General features: G+C 46.2%; 1 protein-coding gene across 1 annotated transcript in view; it reads left to right on the forward strand.

Moving 5' to 3' along the window:
* Positions 1–224: 224 nt before the first annotated feature.
* LOC141243982 (odorant receptor 131-2-like) overlaps positions 225–19446 on the forward strand; it is a 52165-nt gene continuing 32943 nt past the window's right edge. The window contains exon 1 of the mRNA XM_073668964.1: positions 225–278. Within this exon, the coding sequence (XP_073525065.1) occupies positions 225–278 (54 nt within the window). The remainder of the gene's footprint in view (positions 279–19446) is intronic.

The raw sequence follows: 19446 nt of genomic DNA on the forward strand, positions 1-19446 counted from the left end.
CCTGTTTGAACTCGTTACCTGTATAAAAGACACCTGTCCACAAACTCAATCAATCACACGCCAACCTCTCCACCATGGCCAAGACCAAAGAGCGGTCTATGGACACCAGGGACAAAATTTTAGACCTGCACAAGGCTGGGATGGGCTGCAGAACAATTGGGAAGCAGCTTGGTGAGAAGTCAACAACTGTTGGCACAATTATTAGAAAATGAAAGAAACACAAGATGACTGTCAATCTTCATCAGCCTGAGGCTTCATGCAAGGTCTCGCCTCGTGAGGTAAGGATGATTCTGAGAAAGGTCAGGAATCAGCCCAGAACTACACGGGAGGACCCGGTCAATGACCTGAAGAGGGCTGGGACCACAATTTCAAACATTAGCGTCAGCAACACACTACGCCGTCATGGAGTACAATCCTGGAGGGCACGCAAGGTCCCCCTGCTCATGCCAGCACATGTCCAGACCTGTTTAAAGATTACCAATAACCATCTGGATGATCTAGAGGAGGCATGGGAGAAAGTCATGTGGTCAGATGAGACCAAAAAATAACTTTTTGGTATCAATTCCACTAGCCATGCTTGCAGGAAAAAGAAGGATGAGTACAACCCCAAGAACACTATCCCAACTGTGAAGCATGGTGGGGGAAATATCATACTTTGGGCATGCTTTTCTGCAAAGGGAACAAGACCAGGAGTGGACATGCGCTGGTGCAGCAGCACAGGGGCCCTGAAGGAAAGGGGACCCAATCAGCTGCTGCAATGTCTGGTTCTCTCATAGAGCCAGCGGCAACATCTCCACTAAGAGGAAAGGAGGGGGCCCATACCTGAGTCATTTCCCGTCAGACTGGGGCCTGCACTATGCAAAATATGTTAGAAGGGGCCCCTTTCTCTCCTCTAAGTTGATGCTGCCGCTGGCTCTATGATGCAGCATGGGATTCCTGGACATACCCCCGGACACGTCCCCGGCCTCTCATGTCTGCTGTTCTCAGCCAATCATGTCTCCTGCCTCTTCACTGCCTCTGATTGCTGCTCTGAACTGCCTTTGAGCAGGACATCTGACAACTCTCCTTTCTTTTGAGCAGTTCTGACAAATGAACTGCTTGACCAATGTTTGCATGAGCTATCACCCAATCCTCCCCCTGCCCCCCTGCAGGTACCTACACCCCCTGTACTGGGGGAGATTTCTTGGAAAACTGCTGCACTGGTCCATTCAGAATCAGTAGCTGCAGTGTGAATGCTGCCTGAGTGGATCAGTTCCCCAATAAAGCCCCCGCAGTGCAGGGGGTGGTAAGAAGTTACAGGGGGAGGGGAGGTTGATGTAATGGCTGGTGTTAATATGGGTCAGGCAGCTCAGAACTTCTCAGGAGGCAGGAGAAGTGTCAGACTCACTGGCTGCTCGGGGGATGCACCTATCAGAGGTAGTGAGGAGGCAGGAGACAGGACTGTCTGACAGATCTGGCCAGAAGTGCTGATGGAGGACAGAAGACCACCAAGATGGAGCAGCTGAAGATGGGAAAATGCACCTGCCAGAGGGACATCGTATGTAAGTATGTATATTGTATGTTCCTGTGCAGTGTTTATATGTATCTCTGTGTACTGGTGTACTGTGGTTATCTGTATATGTATGTGTGTATTCACACACAGATCTATCTATCTATCTATCTATCTATCTATCTATCTATCTATCTATCTAAGAAAAACAATGTTGTCTATCTATCTATCTATACACACATAGTCATGGACGAAAGTGTTTATATGTATTGATGCGTACTGTAGTTATTAGTGTTGATCGAGCACTAAAATGCTCGGGTGCTCGAAGCTCGGGCCGAGCTCACGGTGATACTTGGGTGCTCGATCCGAGCAACGAGCCCGATGTTAGTCAATGGGAGACCCCAGCATTTTTGCGGCGGCACCCCCGGCAGTCTTTTAAAAGCCTAAAAAGTGCGCAAAACGATAGCAACAGTGCTCAAATGACATGGGGACAGCATGGGGATCACCCCAGGAAGCATTTCTGACCCCCAGGTCACTGCTGTCAACAACGTGGTCAGAGGTATTAAGCCACTTTTAAGGACTCACAATAAAACGTTCAAAAACGAAACTGAAACTTCTTTCCTGTGAAATATGTTAAAGAAGTTCCTTTCCAGGGTAAAGACTTGTGTATAAGGTAAAATAAATGACCAAAAACAAAAATACTCCTCCACACCTTGGGCTATGTTCACAAGTAGCATTTTTTATGCGTTTTTGCACTTTTGTATTGCTTTCAACCGTGGCAAATGCATTCACCGGGAAATGTCATTTTAACATTTTACAACCTTATCTGGCCATGTGCTGTGTGACACATGCATACAGTGCTGAAAAGACATGGGAACAGCATGGGGAAGACCCCTGGAAGCATCTCTGACACCCAGGTCACTGCCTAAAAGTGTGCCCATCAGAAGTCATCCTTGCCGCATCAGAAGATGCAGACTTGCAACTATCCCCGTGCAAGTCCTTTTCCCAGGGAAGTGTTCAATTGTACCTCCCCCAATCCTTGCAATGCAAGCGCAAATATGCAGCCAACCACCCACCCACCCCCAGGCTGCAATAACATACTGCTTGCTTGCTTGCACTTGAAATTGGGCCTTTTAGGAATGTGGAGGCGGAATCTGGCCACCACATCATGGCTGCGCTGGCGGCCTGGTATCCATACTCAGTCCCCAGCCGCCCGGCGGCCGGGTGTCCACAGTCGGTCCCCAGCCGCCCCGCGGCCGGGTGTCCACACACGATCCCCCAGCCGCCTGGGGGCAGCCGGGTGTCCATAAACGGTCCCCAGCCGCCCCTATTTCTCCTGTCAACTTCCACCCACACACTTTTCTTAGCCTGGCCTGCTTTAGGGCAGCATTGGATGAGACCACCAGAGAACCTCTGGTGGGCCCTGGCTTCTCCATCAGGGGAGTTGAGAGTGCCAAGGTGAGGACGATGATGATGATGATGATACAAGTTGGCATCTGCTTTGTTTTCTTGGAATGCAAGCGCATGTATGTAGTAGCGGCTAGGCCTGAGGTGGTCAGCGTTTTGGCGCATATCCTACCTCCTCCGAGGATTGCTGGATGTTTTCCTGCTACTATCCCAGTTCTATGACTCCCGTTAAAACAAAGCTTCAGGTGATAAATGATGGATGAGGTAGTGGCAAAGGAGAAAGAGCAGGAGGAACAGGGACCATTCTTATCAATATAAGGCCAGTCAACCACATATGTCTTGTAGGATATGTTTCTGTAACAAAAAGAGCGGTTCGGCTACACAGTTATAGGGCATACAGTGAGTGCAATGCCTACCAAAAATTTTGAGGCACTCCAATGCCCCTTGGAAATGACATGGAGGTCAGAGGGCCTTAACTAAACCGTTTTTTCCATTTATAGCAACTGGGTCTCCTGTACACTGTTGGCCTAACCAGTGAATGGAAGGCTTTTCAATAATTATGAGGAACATGCCATGCCCCTTACAAGAGCCATGCAGTACAGCATATTACAAACATTATTCCCATTATTGGGGAGTGGGTCTCCCATAGTATTTGCTTATGCCTTCGAAGCACAAGCTTCCAAAAATTAGGACGGAGCAACTTGCAATGCCCCTTACAAGAGCCATGCAGTACAGCATATTACAAACATTATTCCCATTATTGGGGAGTGGGTCTCCCATAGTATTTGCTTATGCCTTCCAAGCAAAAGCTTCAAAAAATTAGGAGGAAATGCAATGCCCGTTCGAAGACTCGTGGAGGTCCCAGTAGCTTAACAAGACAGTTTTAATGCCCCTTACAAGAGACGTGGAGGTCAGAGTGGTATAACAAGATGCTTTTAATGCCCCTTAGAAGAGACGTGGAGGTCAGAGTGGTATAACAAGACGCTTTTAATGCCCCTCAGAAGAGACGTGGAGGTCAGAGTGGTATAACAAGACGCTTTTAATGCCCCTCAGAAGAGACGTGGAGGTCAGAGTGGTATAACAAGATGCTTTTAATGCCCCTTACAAGAGCCATACAGTACAGCATCTTAAAAATATTATTCCATTATTGGGGAGTGGGTCTCCCACAGTCTTGGCTTATGCCTTCCAAGCAAAAGCTGACAAAAATAAGGACGGAGGAACTTTCAATAATGGCAACACGGACCACGGTCACCCTGGTGGTATAATGGTGGTGGAGGCTGAGGATAAGGAGAAGAGCAAAAAACAGCTGAAATGAGGAAGCGTATACCCATGTGTGGTTGTGAAGCGGTGCATGGGAATACACCTCCCGAAATAACACAGTGGATTTGACTTTATGTTACTCTGCTGTCATTTGGTGGTGATGAGAAGTCTGGCCCAATCCAGCCCTTGTTCATTTTGATAAGGGTCAGCTTGTCAGCATTGTCATTTGACAGGCGAGTGCGCTTATCAGTTATAATTCCCCCAGCGGCACTAAAAACACGCTCCGATAACACGCTAGCGGCAGGGCAGGCCAGGACCTCCATGACGTACAGAGCGAGTTCATTCCAAGTGTCCAGCTTGGATATCCAATAATTAAAAGGCACAGAGGAATCACGGAGAACGCTGGTATGGTCGGCAAGGTACTCCCTCACCATCTTTTGAAACTTTCCACTCCTTGTGAGAGTACCCCGCGCCTCAGGGTCTGTCCGAAGGGAGGGTCTGAGAAAACTGTCCCAGAACGTTGACAGTGTTCCCCTGCCTCTGCTGGATTGGAGTTGCCTCTCTCTCTCGCTTGTACGCTTTGGTTGATCAACGAACTGTGACCTCTGCCGCTAGCGTGCTCAGATGGGAATTTTTTTAACAGTTCTGCAGCAAGGGCCTTCTGGTACTGGCCCATTTTTGTAGACCTCTCCACCTCAGGAATAAGAGAGTGAAAGTTCTCCTTGTAGCGGGGGTCTACAAGTGTCACCAACCAATAATGACTGTCACCCAACATTTTGACAACGCGAGGGTCACGGTTAAGGCAGCGTAACATAAAGTCAGCCATGCGTGCCAGACTGGTAACGGGCAAGATTTCCATGTCCTCACCAAGATGACGACTGACCATGCTCTCCTCCTCCTCCTCCTCCCCCCTGTCCTCAGGCCTCCCACGCTGAACCGACGGTATGACACTTGTACAGGTACTACCGTCTATAGCGCATGACAACAGCTCCTGTTCTTCCTCCTCCTCCTCCTCCTCTCCCTCATTGTCCCCCAATGCACGTTGGGATGAGATGAGGCTGGGCTGTGTGTAATCGCCCACTACGGCTTCTTGATCCATCTCATCATACTCTGGCTGCAATGCCTCCTCTTTAATTCTCTGCCGAGAGCGTTGCAAAAGACAGACAAGTGGGATGCTGACACTAATGATGGCGTCATCGCCACTCACCATCTTGGTGGCCTCCTCAAAGTTTGTCAGGATGGTACATATGTCAGACATCCAGGTCCACTCATGAGGTCTTATGTGTGGAGTCTGACCTGAATATCGACGGCCTTGTTGCAGCTGGTACTCCACAACTGCTCTCTTCTGCTCACAAATCCTTTGCAACATGTGGAGGGTAGAGTTCCAACGTGTGGGGACATCACACACCAGTCGGTGTGCCGGAAGCTGCAAACGCTGCTGCAACACAGCAAGGGCGGCGGAAGCTGTAGGCGACTTGCGAAAATGAGCTGACAGGCGGCGTACTTTCACGAGCAGATCTGGCAACTCAGGGTACGATTTAAGAAACCGCTGAACCACGAGGTTAAGCACATGAGTCAGGCATGGTACGTGTGTGATCTCGCCTCGCCTCAGAGCCGCCACCAGGTTACGGCCATTGTCACACACGACCATGCCTGGATGTAGGTTCAGTGGTCTCAGCCACAGATCTGCCTGCTCTTTCACAGATGTCCACAACTCACAAGCAGTGTGAGGTTTATCACCTAAGCTTATGAGTTTCAGCACAGCCTGTTGCCTCTTAGCGGAGGCAGTACTGCAGAGCTTCCAGCTTGTAACTGATGTGGTGATATCTGAGATGGAGGCTGAACATGAGGAGGAGGAGGAGGAGGATGATGCGCAGAAGCTGTACACTGTGGGGGCAACTCTGACTGACATAGGGCCCGCAATCCTTGGTGTGGGGAGGATGTGTTCCATCCCAAGGTCCGACTGGGTCCCAGCTTCCACTATGTTTACCCAGTGTGCCGTCAGGGAGATGTACCGTCCCTGGCCACAAGCACTTGTCCTCGTGTCCGTTGTCAGGTGGACTCCCCAGTAACTGCGTTGTTGAGGGCACGGCAGATGTTTTGTGTAGTGCGGGGATGGCACACCGGGCAAAATAGTGTCGGCTGGGGACCGAGTACCGAGGGACGGCCACCGCTATAAGGTTGCGGAAGGATTCCGTCTCCACCAGCCTAAAAGACAGCATTTCCAACACAAGCAGTCGTGAAATGTGCGAATTTAGGACTGTGGCCTGTGGAGCGTTAGCTGCGAATTTCCGCTTTCGTTCAAAGGTCTGGGATATGGACAATTGAACGCTGCGGTGGGACGTGGACGTGGACGTTGATGCTGTTTCTTGAGAAACTGCCATAACAAGTGAAGACTGAGAGGAGGGGGCATCTTTACATGCAGTATGGACAGGGGATTGCCTTGCACACACAACAGGGGGCTCTATTGCACGCACAACAGCGGAAGAAGCAGTGGTGACACCCGCTGACACTGGTCGTGGACCCTGGGGTTCACCCCACAAAGTCGGGTGCTTTGCTGCCATGTGCCTGATCATGCTGGTGGTGGTCAGGCTGGTAGTTTTGTCACCCCTGCTGATGCTGGCATGGCAGGTGGTACAAATGGCCTTTTTGCGGTTATCAGCAGAGTCTTTAAAAAAATTCCAGACTCTGGAAGACCTACCGCTTTTACTGGCAACGTCCCTCTTGTTGGTGTTACGGGGAACGGTTGCCCGCCTGCTGTCTGCGGCCACCACACTGCTTCTTCCTGCCTGTTGGGGTACTCTGCCTCCCTCCCCCTGTGTGCTGCTGGCCTCACTCTGCATGTCCTCCTGCCACGTTGGGTCAGTTACTAGATCATCCACCACCTCCTCCTCTTCCACTTGCGCACCACGATGCTCCTCCTCACTTCCTGGCAATTGTGTCTCGTCATCGTCCACCTCTTGTGACAAATTGCCAGCGTCGACTTCCTGTGGCCGTGGCTGTTCAAATATTTGGGCATCGCTACATGGGATCTCCTCTTCCACCTTTTCAAGCGTATCAGGCGAGGGGCCCAAATATGGAAATGGACGAGTGAACAGCTCTTCAGAGTGTCCAAGCGTGGGATCAATTGCTGTCTGACGACACTTGGCATGGTGGGAGGAAGGAGCATCAGGGTGAGGAGGAGTATGCGGTCGAGATTCACGGCTGCTAAGAGTTGACCGTGTGGAAGACAGACTGGAGGTGGTGGTGCCCAGGTAACTGGAAGTATTATCTGCTATCCAATTAATAACCTGTTCACACTGATCAGTTCGCAATACTGGTGTTGTTCTGTGCTTCCCTAGTAATTCGGTCAAGAAGTGGGAGCGAGAAGATGTGGCTGTTGGTTGTGGCACATTTTCACCTTGGCCATGGCCCCGTCCTCTGCACGCACCATCACCAGAACGTCCACTTCCACGCCCCTTGCCACGCGCCTTGCCCATTGTAAAGGAAGTAAAATAGCTTACACTCGCACTATCAATGGAAAAAGGGTAATAAAGAGTAGATTAGAACCGTGGAACAGCAAAACCACAGTTATTGTTTACTGGGGTATACCACACTTTTTAAAATATATAGATTTGCGGCTGAACAGTGAGCGACACACTCAAACTGTTTTTTTTTTAGATACCAAAGGCCCAAACATGGATACTACACAGATTTTACCTGTTGAACTGCAAAACCACACTGGGATTTGTCAGGCGTACACCAGACTATTTTCAACAGATATATTTTTGTGTCAGAACACTCAGGAGGCACTACTGTTTTTTTTTACTGCAAAAAATGCGAAAAGCAGGATAATAGAGATTTTTTCAAGTGGAACAGCAAAACCACAGTTTTAATTTACTGCGGTATACCAGACTTTTTTAAAAATATAGATTTGCGGCTGAACAGTGAGCGGCACACTCAAACTGTTTTTTTTTAGATAACAAAGGCCCAAAACTGGGTACTACAGAGATTTTACCCGTGGAACTGCAAAACCACATATCTGACTAGACTATTTTCAACAGATATATTTGTGTCTGAAAAATCAGAGACACACTTTTTTTTTTTGGGGGGGACACCAATAGGTTAATAAGACGGGTATTTGTACAGTGTGAAGGAGGAAAAAAAAAAGAGGATTTAGATGAAAAAAAAGGATTTTTCCTGGCCCCCGAGACCTGCAGCTAAGTCCAGCAATTTCAGAAACAGGAGCACACAGGACTGTAATGCAGCGTTTGCTGGTATAACCACTGTGTCTCCTATACAGCCTGCCTGCCTGCCTGATATCTGGGATGGATATTAGTCCTGAGAAGGACTGGTTGTTTGATCTGGCAGCCTTTACAGACCCTACACTAACTATTTCGCAGCAAAAATCTCTCCCTAAATCAGCAGCGCTGTCCCTACCCTGTCTGATCCGGAGCGTCTGTGTCCAAGATGACGGCGCCCGGTTTTAAATACTCGAGATGACGCTGTGCGGCCAGCCAATCACTGTAATGCCCACAAACAACATGGCTGCGGCATTACAGTGACTGGCTGGCAATCCCTGTATGTTCATTGGCTCTGTAAAAAGCGCCAAACATGCAGGGCGGAGACCCGAGCTCCCGCCCGAGTAACCCGGAAATGCTCAGTGCTCGCCGAACATCCCGAGTAGCGTGATGCTCGTGTGAGTACTGAGCAGTGTCGAGCATGCTCGCTCAACTCTAGTAGTTATCTGTGTATGTATGTGTGTATACACACACTGATAAGAACAGTACACTATATATATATAAATATATATATATATATATACACACTACCGTTCAAAAGTTTGGGGTCACCCAGATAATTTTGTGTTTTCCATGAAAACTCATACTTTTATTTATCAAATGAGTTGCAAAATGATTAGAAAATATCGTCCAGACATTGACAAGGTTAGAAATAATGATTTTTATCAGAAAGAATAATTTTCTCTTCACACTTTGCTTTGGTCACAGAATGCTCCTTTGCAGCAGATCCAGCATTGCAGACCTTTTTCTAGCTGTTAATCTGCTGAGGTAATCTTGAGAAATTTCCCCCCATGCTTCCTGAAGCCCCTCCACAAGTTGGATTGGCTTTATGGGCACTTTTTGCGTACCATATGGTGAAGCTACTCCCACAACAGCTCAATGGGGTTGAGATCTGGTGACTGCGCTGGCCACTCCATTACAGATAGAATACCAGCTGCCTGCTTCTTCCCTATAGTTCATGCATAATTTGGAGGTGTGCTTTGGGTCATTGTCCTGTTGTAGGATGAAATTGGCTTCAATCAAGCGCTGTCCACAGGGTATGGCATGGCGTTGCAAAATGGAGTGATAGCCTTCCTTATTCAAAATCCCATTTACCTTGTACAAATCTCCCACTTTATCAGCACCAAAGCAACCCCAGACCATCACATTACCTCCACCATGCTTGACAGATGGCGTTAGGCACTCTTCCAGCATCTTTTCAGTTGTTCTGCATCTCACAAATGTTCTTTTGTGTGATCCAAACACCTCAAACTTTGATTCGTCTGTCCATAAAACATTTTTCCAATCTTCCTCTGTCCAATGTCTGTGTTCTTTTGCCCATATTAATATTTTCCTTTTATTAGCCAGTCTCTGATATGGCTTTTTCTTTGCCACTTTGCCCTGAAGGCCAGCATCCCAAAGTCGCCTCTTCACTGTAGACTTTGACACTGGCGTACTATTTAATGAAGCTGCCAGTTGAGGAGCTGTGAGGCGTCGATTTCTCACACTAGAGACTCTAATGTACTTGTCTTGTTGCTCAGTTGTGCAGCGGGGCCGCCCACTTCTCTTTCTACTCTGGTTAGAGCCTGTTTGTGCTCTCCTCTGAAGGGAGTAGTACACACCGTTGGAGGAAATCTTCAGTTTCTTGGCAATTTCTCGCATGGAATAGCCTTCATTTCTAAGAAGAAGAATAGACTGTCAAGGAAAGTTCTCTAATTCTGGCCATTTTGAGAGTTTCATAGAACAAACAAATGTAATGCTCCAGATTCTCAACTAGCTCAAAGGAAGGTCAATTTTATATCTTCTCAAATCAGCCAAACCGTTTTCAGCTGGGCTAACATACTTGTGCTAGGGTTTTCTAGGGTTTTCTAAACATCCATTAGCCTTCTTACACCGTTAGCAAACACAGTGTACCATTAAAACACTGGAGTGGTGGTTGTTGGAAATGGGCCTCTATATACCTATGTAGATATTGCAATAAAAACAAGACGTTTGCTGCTTGAATAGTCATTTACTACATTATCAATGTATAGAGTGTATTTCTGATTAATTTAATGTTAGATTCATTGAAAAAAAATGTGCTTTTCTTTCAAAAATAATGACATTTCTAAATGACCCCAAATTTTTGAACGGTAGTGTATATATACAGTACAGACCAAAAGTTTGGACACACCTTCTCATTTAAAGATTTTTCTGTATTTTCATGACTATGAAAATTGTACATTCACACTGAAGGCATCAAAACTATGAATTAACACATGTGGAATTATATACTTAACAAAAAAGTGTGAAACAACTGAAAATATGTCTTATATTCTAGGTTCTTCAAAGTAGCCACCTTTTGCTTTGATGACTGCTTTGCACATTCTTGGCATTCTCTTGAAGAGGTAGTCACCGGAAATGGTTTTCACTTCACAGATGTGCCCTATCAGGTTTAATAAGTGGGATTTCTTGCCTTATAAATGGGGTTGGGACCATCAGTTGTGTTGTGCAGAAGTCAGGTGGATACATAGCTGATAGTCCTACTTTTTTGTTAAGTATAATTCCACATGTGATAATTCATAGTTCTGATGCCTTCAGTGTGAATGTACAATTTTCATAGTTATGAAAATACAGAAAAATCTTTAAATGAGAAGGTGTGTCCAAACTTTTGGCCTGCACTGTATATATATATATATATATATATATATATATATATATGTGTATATATATATATATATATATATATATATATATATATATATAGGTGCATCTCACTATATTAGAATATCATCAAAAAGTTAATTTATTCAGTTCTTCAATACAAAAAGTGAAACTCATATATTATATCAAGTCATTACAAACAGAGTGATCTATTTGTGACATGCTGAAGTAGTGCTATTGCTTCAAGAGCATCCAGCAACTATTAGAATTAACACAAGCACAGGAGACAGGAAGTGTTGTGCTCCAGAAGCATCCAGCTGTTAGAACCTTGCTCTTAGGTTTTTTCCTTTGCTGGTCACATGACCTTGTTGGCCTTTTTAATCCTGCTCCGCCCTTCTGGCTTTGCTGGACTTCATTGTATAACTACTTTCTAGCTAGCCTGTGCTCTGTATCTAACTCTGTTAGTTTGCTTGGTCTACGGACCTCTATGTTCTATATATTTTGTTTGTTCGTCTGTCTGCTACTATTTCTGTTAGGAGGTGTCCCATTTTCCTCCCAGTCCTTAGTACTTGTAGGGATTCCTTCCCCACATCTATAGGTCTCCGTACAGACTAGCTTAGGACTTTAGCAGGTCTGATCGCAGGATCAGGTTCCCTGTTACATCGTAGGGATTCAGCTGAGTTCTATCGTAGGGTCAGATCTCCTCTCTTTCCTTAGCTCTGGTAGCAGAACATAACACCAGCAACTAGATGGGTTAACACAGTCATAGGAGACAGGGAGTGTTTTACCAGAGCCCCAGGAAGATTGTGTGGAAGTTATTTACTGTCTGGCTTGAGCCGAAGAGAAAGGTGGTGTGTTATCTGCATCTCACAGAAGGCAAGGGAACAGAGTTCAGGTCTTGAGGGAAGCTAAACACAGGTCAGATAGACTCCCTGAGCTAACAGTGCGGAGTATTATTGGGCAGAAAGATAAGGACTGGAAGGAATCCTGTCATTGGGATCATCTCCCTCATCAGATTCCCCCCCACTCCATCTCCATGCAGCATACAGAATGCTGTGTACTATTGAGTCCTTGTGAAGGAAAAGCCTGTGGTTGTGTATGCATAGAAGTGTGCTGCTAAGAGATCTAATCTATGCCGTATTATGCTACTGAAGAGACTGTAATACTGTGCCTTGTGAAGAAACTACTGTATTTTTACTGAAGCCGGTTGCTCAAGAAACTCACACTGTACCGTAATGAAGATTGTTGCTGTAATATCCCTGAATTGCACTAGCCATGCTTCAGATTAAATTCCACTGTTAAACTGTAGAAAAAGACTCTTGTCAGATGTGTCTGGTCAGCAATTGAATTTATCGTGTGCCTGTGAGAAGCTGCAGCCTATGGTCGCCCTGAGTAACGGTTCCCCCAGAATTCCAAAGAATTCATGAAACCCATCTCGCCCTATCTGAACCTAGTGGCGTGCATGTAACATTGGTGGCCCGTACGGGGACTCCTGAGCGGGAATTAGCGTGTAGAGGGAGAAGAGGAAAAGTGTCTGGATAAACACAGCAGCACAGAACCTCAGTTGAACTCTGCTACACCAGTTAAAGCGGACGAGCCCTATAGAAAACTCACTAGCAGCAATGGATGTGGAAATACAAATGGCAGAATTAGTGAGCTGCTTCTTCAGCTAACCTGTGAAGAATTGAGAACAGTAGCAGAACATATAAAGATGTCAGAAGAACAGATTTCTAAAACACACAACTGCAGGCAACTGTTAGCTGCCATTAATGCAAAAATGGATGAGCTGGGGGAGAAAGAAGCTGAAGACGTCATGGGGACATTCCTCCAGGAGCTAATACAGTTTCTGTTTCTAACCAGGTGAAGTTGGAGGATGGAGGGGCGGCACCAATTACTAAAAGCGGGAATCTACGTCCACAGACAGAACTACAGGAAGTGAAAGAACAATTCAAAGCCCTAACAACAGCCCTGCAGGAATCGACCAAAACCTCTGAACGAGTGACAGACTCAGACAGAACCTTTACCCTGCTCGGGTTAGATAAATCAGGAAGACAGTCCTCTCTAACACCACAGATCACCATAAGGAAAGAATTCAAGATCCTAGGACAGATTGGAGAGTGTGAACAGAAAGAGAAACTGTCTTATATGAACTTATTGCACCAGATCGATGCAGGCTTACAGAAAGGCTACCAACCAGATGAGATCATCGAGGGGGTGGTGAAAGCGATCAGGCCAGGACTGAATCTCCATAGTATGCTAGAAATGAAGAGTCAATTGACCTTGCAACAGTTGAAGATGATTTTAAAAGGGCACTATAAAGAAGAGAGTACTTCAGAATTGTTCTGACTCATTAACCTCTCACAGAAAAATAATGAATCACCCCAAAGTTTCTTGTTCAGAGCAATTGAACTGAAGGATAGACTGTTGTTTGCATCCAGAGATGTAGAAGCGGAGGAGAAGTTTAATGCTGGACAAGTCCAGAAGTAATTCTTGAGATCATTGGGTACGGGATTAATCAGCACAGATATCAAGTTGCAGCTGAAACAGTACCTAGAAGATCCTGGCTTTATGGACGAAGTCCTAATTGAAAAATGAATGTGTCAGCTAGTTTGGAGTCAGAGAGCGAACAGAAGTTAAAGAAAGGCTCTGCTCCTAAAATCACCAAAATGAGTCAGCTGAAGTTGGAGATCCCCGGTGGCTAGTCCGAAGATCATCATGGAGACCCTCCAGTGCCACCTCCGAGAGGGAACCTTAAATCACCAACAAAAGAGAGGACCGCCAGCGCTGACTGGGAGGAAGTAATAGGAGAACTGTGAGCCGAGTTGATTGAGGTGAAAAAGTTGATTTGTTCCAGGCCAGAATCTGTATCCCTCAGACTCAGGAGTGGGTTCCAAAACAGAAGATACCCGGCTTGTGAAGCGTGCCGTTCATCAAATCAGATTACGGTGTGTGTCCACTGTCTAAAATGTGGTGAGGAAGGACATTATGCCAAGGAATGCCAATGGTCACAGTCGTTTGGGTTAAAAGACAGGAGGTTGCCAGTGCGGGGCGACTGGTATCCGCGAAGAGGAGGATGCCCCAGAAGCAAATCCAAATCTCACCAAACCCTAGAACAGCGCAGGAGGTGCATTGGCTGCGTCAGTACTATCCCCGAGTGTGTTCCCATCTACAACAGCTGCAAGAGAAACAGGGGCATCAGTTACTTAATGCCCAGTGCGGAGGTCAAACGATGTACTCCTGGGAGGAAGATTCCTCAGTCAGCAAAGATAGCCTCATCAGCCTAATCGGTTCAGGGTGCTTTATACAGTGTCAGCTAGATGGACTCCTGGTAAAAGCACTGTGGGACACAGGAGCCCAAGTTAGCCTTTTAAATGATGAATGGAGAAGGCGCTACCTACCCCATACCTGCCTTCAGTCGCTAAAAGAACTCTTAGGACTAGTGGAACGCCACGGTAAAGCCGTCAACCAGACTGAAAATTTTCAAAGGCTGGATGGAAGTGACTTTCCAACTGAGGGCCACGAAGAACAGCAACACCATTTTGCTTTTGCTACCTTTTCTCGTGACCAGTGATCAGAACATGGCAGAGGATCCTATCCTGGGTTATAATGTAATCAGTGAGGTCATCACGAAACACAAGTCAGGGATGCAGTCAGTGGATGCAATTGCCACAATACTTGCCATACCCAATGCAGTGGAGGATAATGTGGTTTATAGAGTAAACAAAGCTCAGAATACAATGGACCTAGACGAAGTCAAGGTAGGCTGGCGCCAAACCATCATCCCTGCAAACCAAATGGTGGGGGTGAGGTGTAGAGTCCGGGTAGAACCGGGAAGAAAAGTCCAGAAAAGACTGTTCATGCCAAAAGACTCCTCAGAACTTCCAGAAGGCCTAGCTCAAAGTGAGACTTAGCTTACGATTAGTGATGATCGAGTATGTTTGGTTAACCCTTTCGGCGAGTATGCTCGGGCGAGTACCGAGTATCTTCAGCGTACTCGGTGATATGTTTGAATCACTCCCGTGTGCATGATTTGCGACTGTTTGACAGCTATAATACATGTGAAGAATGCTTGTTAACTACAGGTGGGTTGGCTCGAGTGACAGTACCGGTGATGAATACTATGAAACATGAAATTAGACTGGATCCAAAGACTGTGTTAGGTAACATTGAAACCGTTAAAACGGTATATCCAGCCAGTGTGAGGCCCGCCCAGGGGTCTACCATGAATTCAGTCTCCCCACCAAGGAACAGGAGTTGCCTAGGGGAGGAAATTGCACGACCCACCTCAGGGTTCTGGGATCCCCCATTATCTATGGAACACTTGTGTGCTGAAGATATAGCGATAGCAAAACAGATGCTGAGAGAAGAATTTCATGCTTTCTCTAAAGATGACTCTGATATCGGCTGTATCCCGTCGTTGCAATTGAAAATCAATTTGAAAGACATGACTCCAGTAACCAGAAGTTACAAGTCTGTGCCGAAACCATTACACAGTGAAGTGAAAGAGTATTTACAAGATCTAATCAACAGAGGTTGGGTCCAAAAGTCGAAGTCGTCTTATTCCGCTCCTATTGTTTGTGTTAGGAAGAAGGATGGTACGTTGAGACTCTGCTGTGATTACCAGGAACTAAACCAAAAGTCAGTACCTGATCGGCACCCGATACCAAAGATTCAAGATATGTTGGATAACCTATCAGGAAGTACCTGGTTCTCTGTCCTCGATCAGGGTAAAGCATACCATCAAGGATTTGTTGAAGAGTCCAGTAGACCCTTGACAGCATTCATCACACCGTGGGGGTTATATGAGTGGATCCACTACCGTTTGGGCTCAGTTCAGCTCCAGCAGAATTTCAGAGGAGCATGGGGACCTGTTTGGAAGGGTTGAGGGACGATATCTGCCAGCCGTACTTGGATGACAATGTGGTAAACAGCAAAACCTTCCGGGAGCATGTTGAACACGTGAGGACCGTATTACAGCAGTATCAACAACACAGAGTTAAGTTGACCCCAAAGAAGTGTGAACTGTTCAAAAGGCAAGTCCGATTTCTAGGGAAAATTGTGTCCGGAGAAGGCTATACCATGGTCCCAGCAGAAATCGCTCTGGTACTGGCCTTAAAAGACAAGCGGCCCTCTACTGTTGGGGAGTTGAGGTATATCTTAGGATTCCTCTCCTACTATCGTACTTACGTTCGAAACTTCTCCAGGATTGCCGCCCCACTATACCTCCTCTTGGGGGGATGACAGAGTCAACAATACCCACGAGGAAAAAGAAGAACGCGGGTAGGACCGGGCTTAAAAGAAACAACGCCATTTCGTCCCAACAGCCCATTCTCTGGACAGTAGACCACCAGGAGGTATTGGAAGAACTAGTAGACTACCTGGTAAAACCACCCATCTTGGGATATCCCGATTTCAACTTAACATTTGTTCTTCATTGTGGCGCTTCTCAAAATTGAGTCATCGGTTACGGTTCTAGAATGTTGACAGACGCCGAGAAGAATTACCATCTACATTCCGGAAAATTGGAGTTCCTGGCATTGAAATGGGCTATCTGTGAATGATTTAGAGATTATCTCTACTACAGCAAAGAGTTTGAGGTATACACTGACAACAACCCTTTGACCTATGTTCTCACTACAGCCAAACTGAATGCAATGGGTCTGAGATGGGTCATTGAACTAGATGACTTCAATTTCAGCATCAAGTACAGGTCAAGAAAATGCAATGCGGATGCTGACGGATCGTCGAGAATGCCACTAGAGCCTGAGAAGTTCATGCAAGAATGCTCGGAGGAAGTCAGTCTGGAAACAATTGCGAGCACTACCCAAGCAGTGCAAGCTTATCAAGAGGAAGACACACCATTGTGGTGTCCGTTGATGGTGGAAACCACCATAAAAGCAAGAGAACAAGATCACTCCATGCCCGTTCAACAACTACCAAAAGGAAAAATCCATAGAGCAGAACGGGAAGATCAGATAATTGGAAGAATACTACTTTATGTGGACCAAAATCGGTTTCCAAGTAAACGGGAGAGAGATAATGAGTCACCAACAGTAGCTGTTTTAATTAAAGAATGGACGAAGCTCTACCTCAGTGAAGATGGTATTCTGTATCGTAAAGGAGGTCAAAACCGGCAGTTGGTACTCCCCAGAGTATTCTGTAGGTTGGTCTTCAAAGAACTCCATGAAAACATGGAACACCTGGGAGTGTAAAGGACAACCAACTTGATCATTGAACGTTTCTTCTGGCCATACATGCAGAGAGATATTGAGAGGTACGTGACCAGGGAGTATGGGTGTCTGAAAGATAAACGTCCCAACACCTCAACCCGGGCACCTATAGGCAACATGCAAACTACGTATCTGTTTGAAATGGTTTCAATAGACTTTCTACATCTCGAGACGTGCAAGGGTGGTTACAAATATATATCGGTGGTGATGGACCATTTTACTCAGTTATGCCACCACCAATAAAGCTGGTCGAACAACGGCATAGAAGATCTTCAATGATTTTGCTTTGAGGTTTGGGTTCCCTACGAGGTTACACCACAACTAAGGAAGAGAATTTGAGAACAGGCTCTTTACCAAGCTAGGAAAGTACTGTAAAATTCAGAGATCCCACACAACGCCCTATCACCCAGAGGGTAATAGACAAGTGGACCATTTTAACTGGACATTATTGTCGATGTTGCACACTTTAATAGCTGACGAGAAGAAAGACTGAAAGAGTTCTTTGTCAAAAGTGGAACATGCCTATAACTGTACAAAGAGTGATGCAACGGGTTTCTCACCCTTCTTCCTATTATATGGAGGATCGCCAAGACTGCCAATTGACATCATGTTCGATACTCCGGTGTCAGAGACTTACAGAACATATCGGGAGTACGTTCGGAAATGGAAGGAATGGATGGCAGAGGCATATAACATAGCGTCCAAAGTGGATACGCAAGGACAGAGCAAGAGTAAGGAGTACTATGATCGAAAATGTTATGGAGCAGAATTGGCACCGGGAAGCCAGGTGCTAGTCAAGAACGTACGTGAGAAAGGTGGTCCAGGAAAACTTGGTTAGTACTGGGAAGACAAGGTGTATGTGGTCGTAAAGAGAACATACAGTCCAGTGTATGAAATCTGACTGGAAAGAGGGGACAAGAAAACCAGTATAGTCCATTGGAATTTATTACTACCCTGTGATTATCTCCCACCACAACAAGACTTCCCAGAAGCAGATAGATCGACATCATCCGTGATCGACTAAGGGACCACCACAGACTGAAGCTCCGGAGGTGGATAGTGACCTTGAAAGGTCCAATGAAGAAGAACACACCGTTGTATTTCTTGGACCGGCAAGGAGAGGGATGTACCATCCTCAGGAGAGTGAACTAAGTCCCGAGGCTCCAGAGTTTGTACCAAGGAGTACAGATGAAGTACAATTCAGATCTGATGTTCGAACACCGGTCCCTGAAGAGACCAATCGACACTTAGGAGGAGCGGAATTACCAGACCGTGTGGAAACAGGCGATTCAAGAGGAGTACAGGAACTTACAGAGGTGGCTCCAAGAGCATCTGAGGAAGCGCGGGAAATGAGTGCAGTGGAAGAAACTCCTGTGACCGAAGAACCCGTGGTATCTGAGGAACAACCCACCAGGAGGATGTCGACTCGAGAAGTGAGGAGACCCGTGATGCTGACGTATGAGACACTTGGTGAACCAAGTTAAGTGCCAAAGACTGTCGACTGGAAACAGGTATCTCTGCCTATGGACCAGGTAAGCCCACTAGAGTGGTATTCACCACTGAGAGGCAGTATGGAAGATGTTGCCTACTGGAAAGACTTGTTTTCATGCTTTGATTTTCCTTAAAATACTTTGTAGAAACAAAGTACTGTTAAAGCCTAGTGAGAGAGAGCTGGTTGAAGATGTACGAAAAACTCCAGTTGAAGAGATGCTGATTGTTTTAATTGTGTTAATTGTTTATTTCTTACCGGCGTCCTACAAGTAAAAGGTCGTAAGAATAGGTTGTTATCAATGTTTATGAACGTTATACCAATTTGACAATGCCAGTTATTCAACTTTCACCACTGTCTCAGAATTGGTCAGATTGACCAATTAAGATGAATGTCGAGGACGACATTCAAAAAGGAGAGAAGAGTGTAACATGCAGAAGTAGTGCTATTGCTTCAAAAGCATCCAGCAACTATTAAAAGTAACACAAGCACAGGAGATAGGAAGTATTGTGCTCCAGAAGCATCCATCAGCTAAAGGGGTTAGCACAGTCACAGGAGACAGGGAGTGTTTAAGCAGAGCCCCAGGTGGATTGTGGGGCGCTTGTTATTGTAGTCAGGCTGAAGCCAAAGAGAAAGGTGGTGTGCTATCTGTATCTGACAGAAGGCAAC

This window comes from Phyllobates terribilis, unplaced genomic scaffold, assembly GCF_046119375.1.
Source record: "Phyllobates terribilis strain yellow unplaced genomic scaffold, ASM4611937v1 Scaffold_2__4_contigs__length_985480577, whole genome shotgun sequence".
NCBI classification, from domain to species: domain Eukaryota; kingdom Metazoa; phylum Chordata; class Amphibia; order Anura; family Dendrobatidae; genus Phyllobates; species Phyllobates terribilis.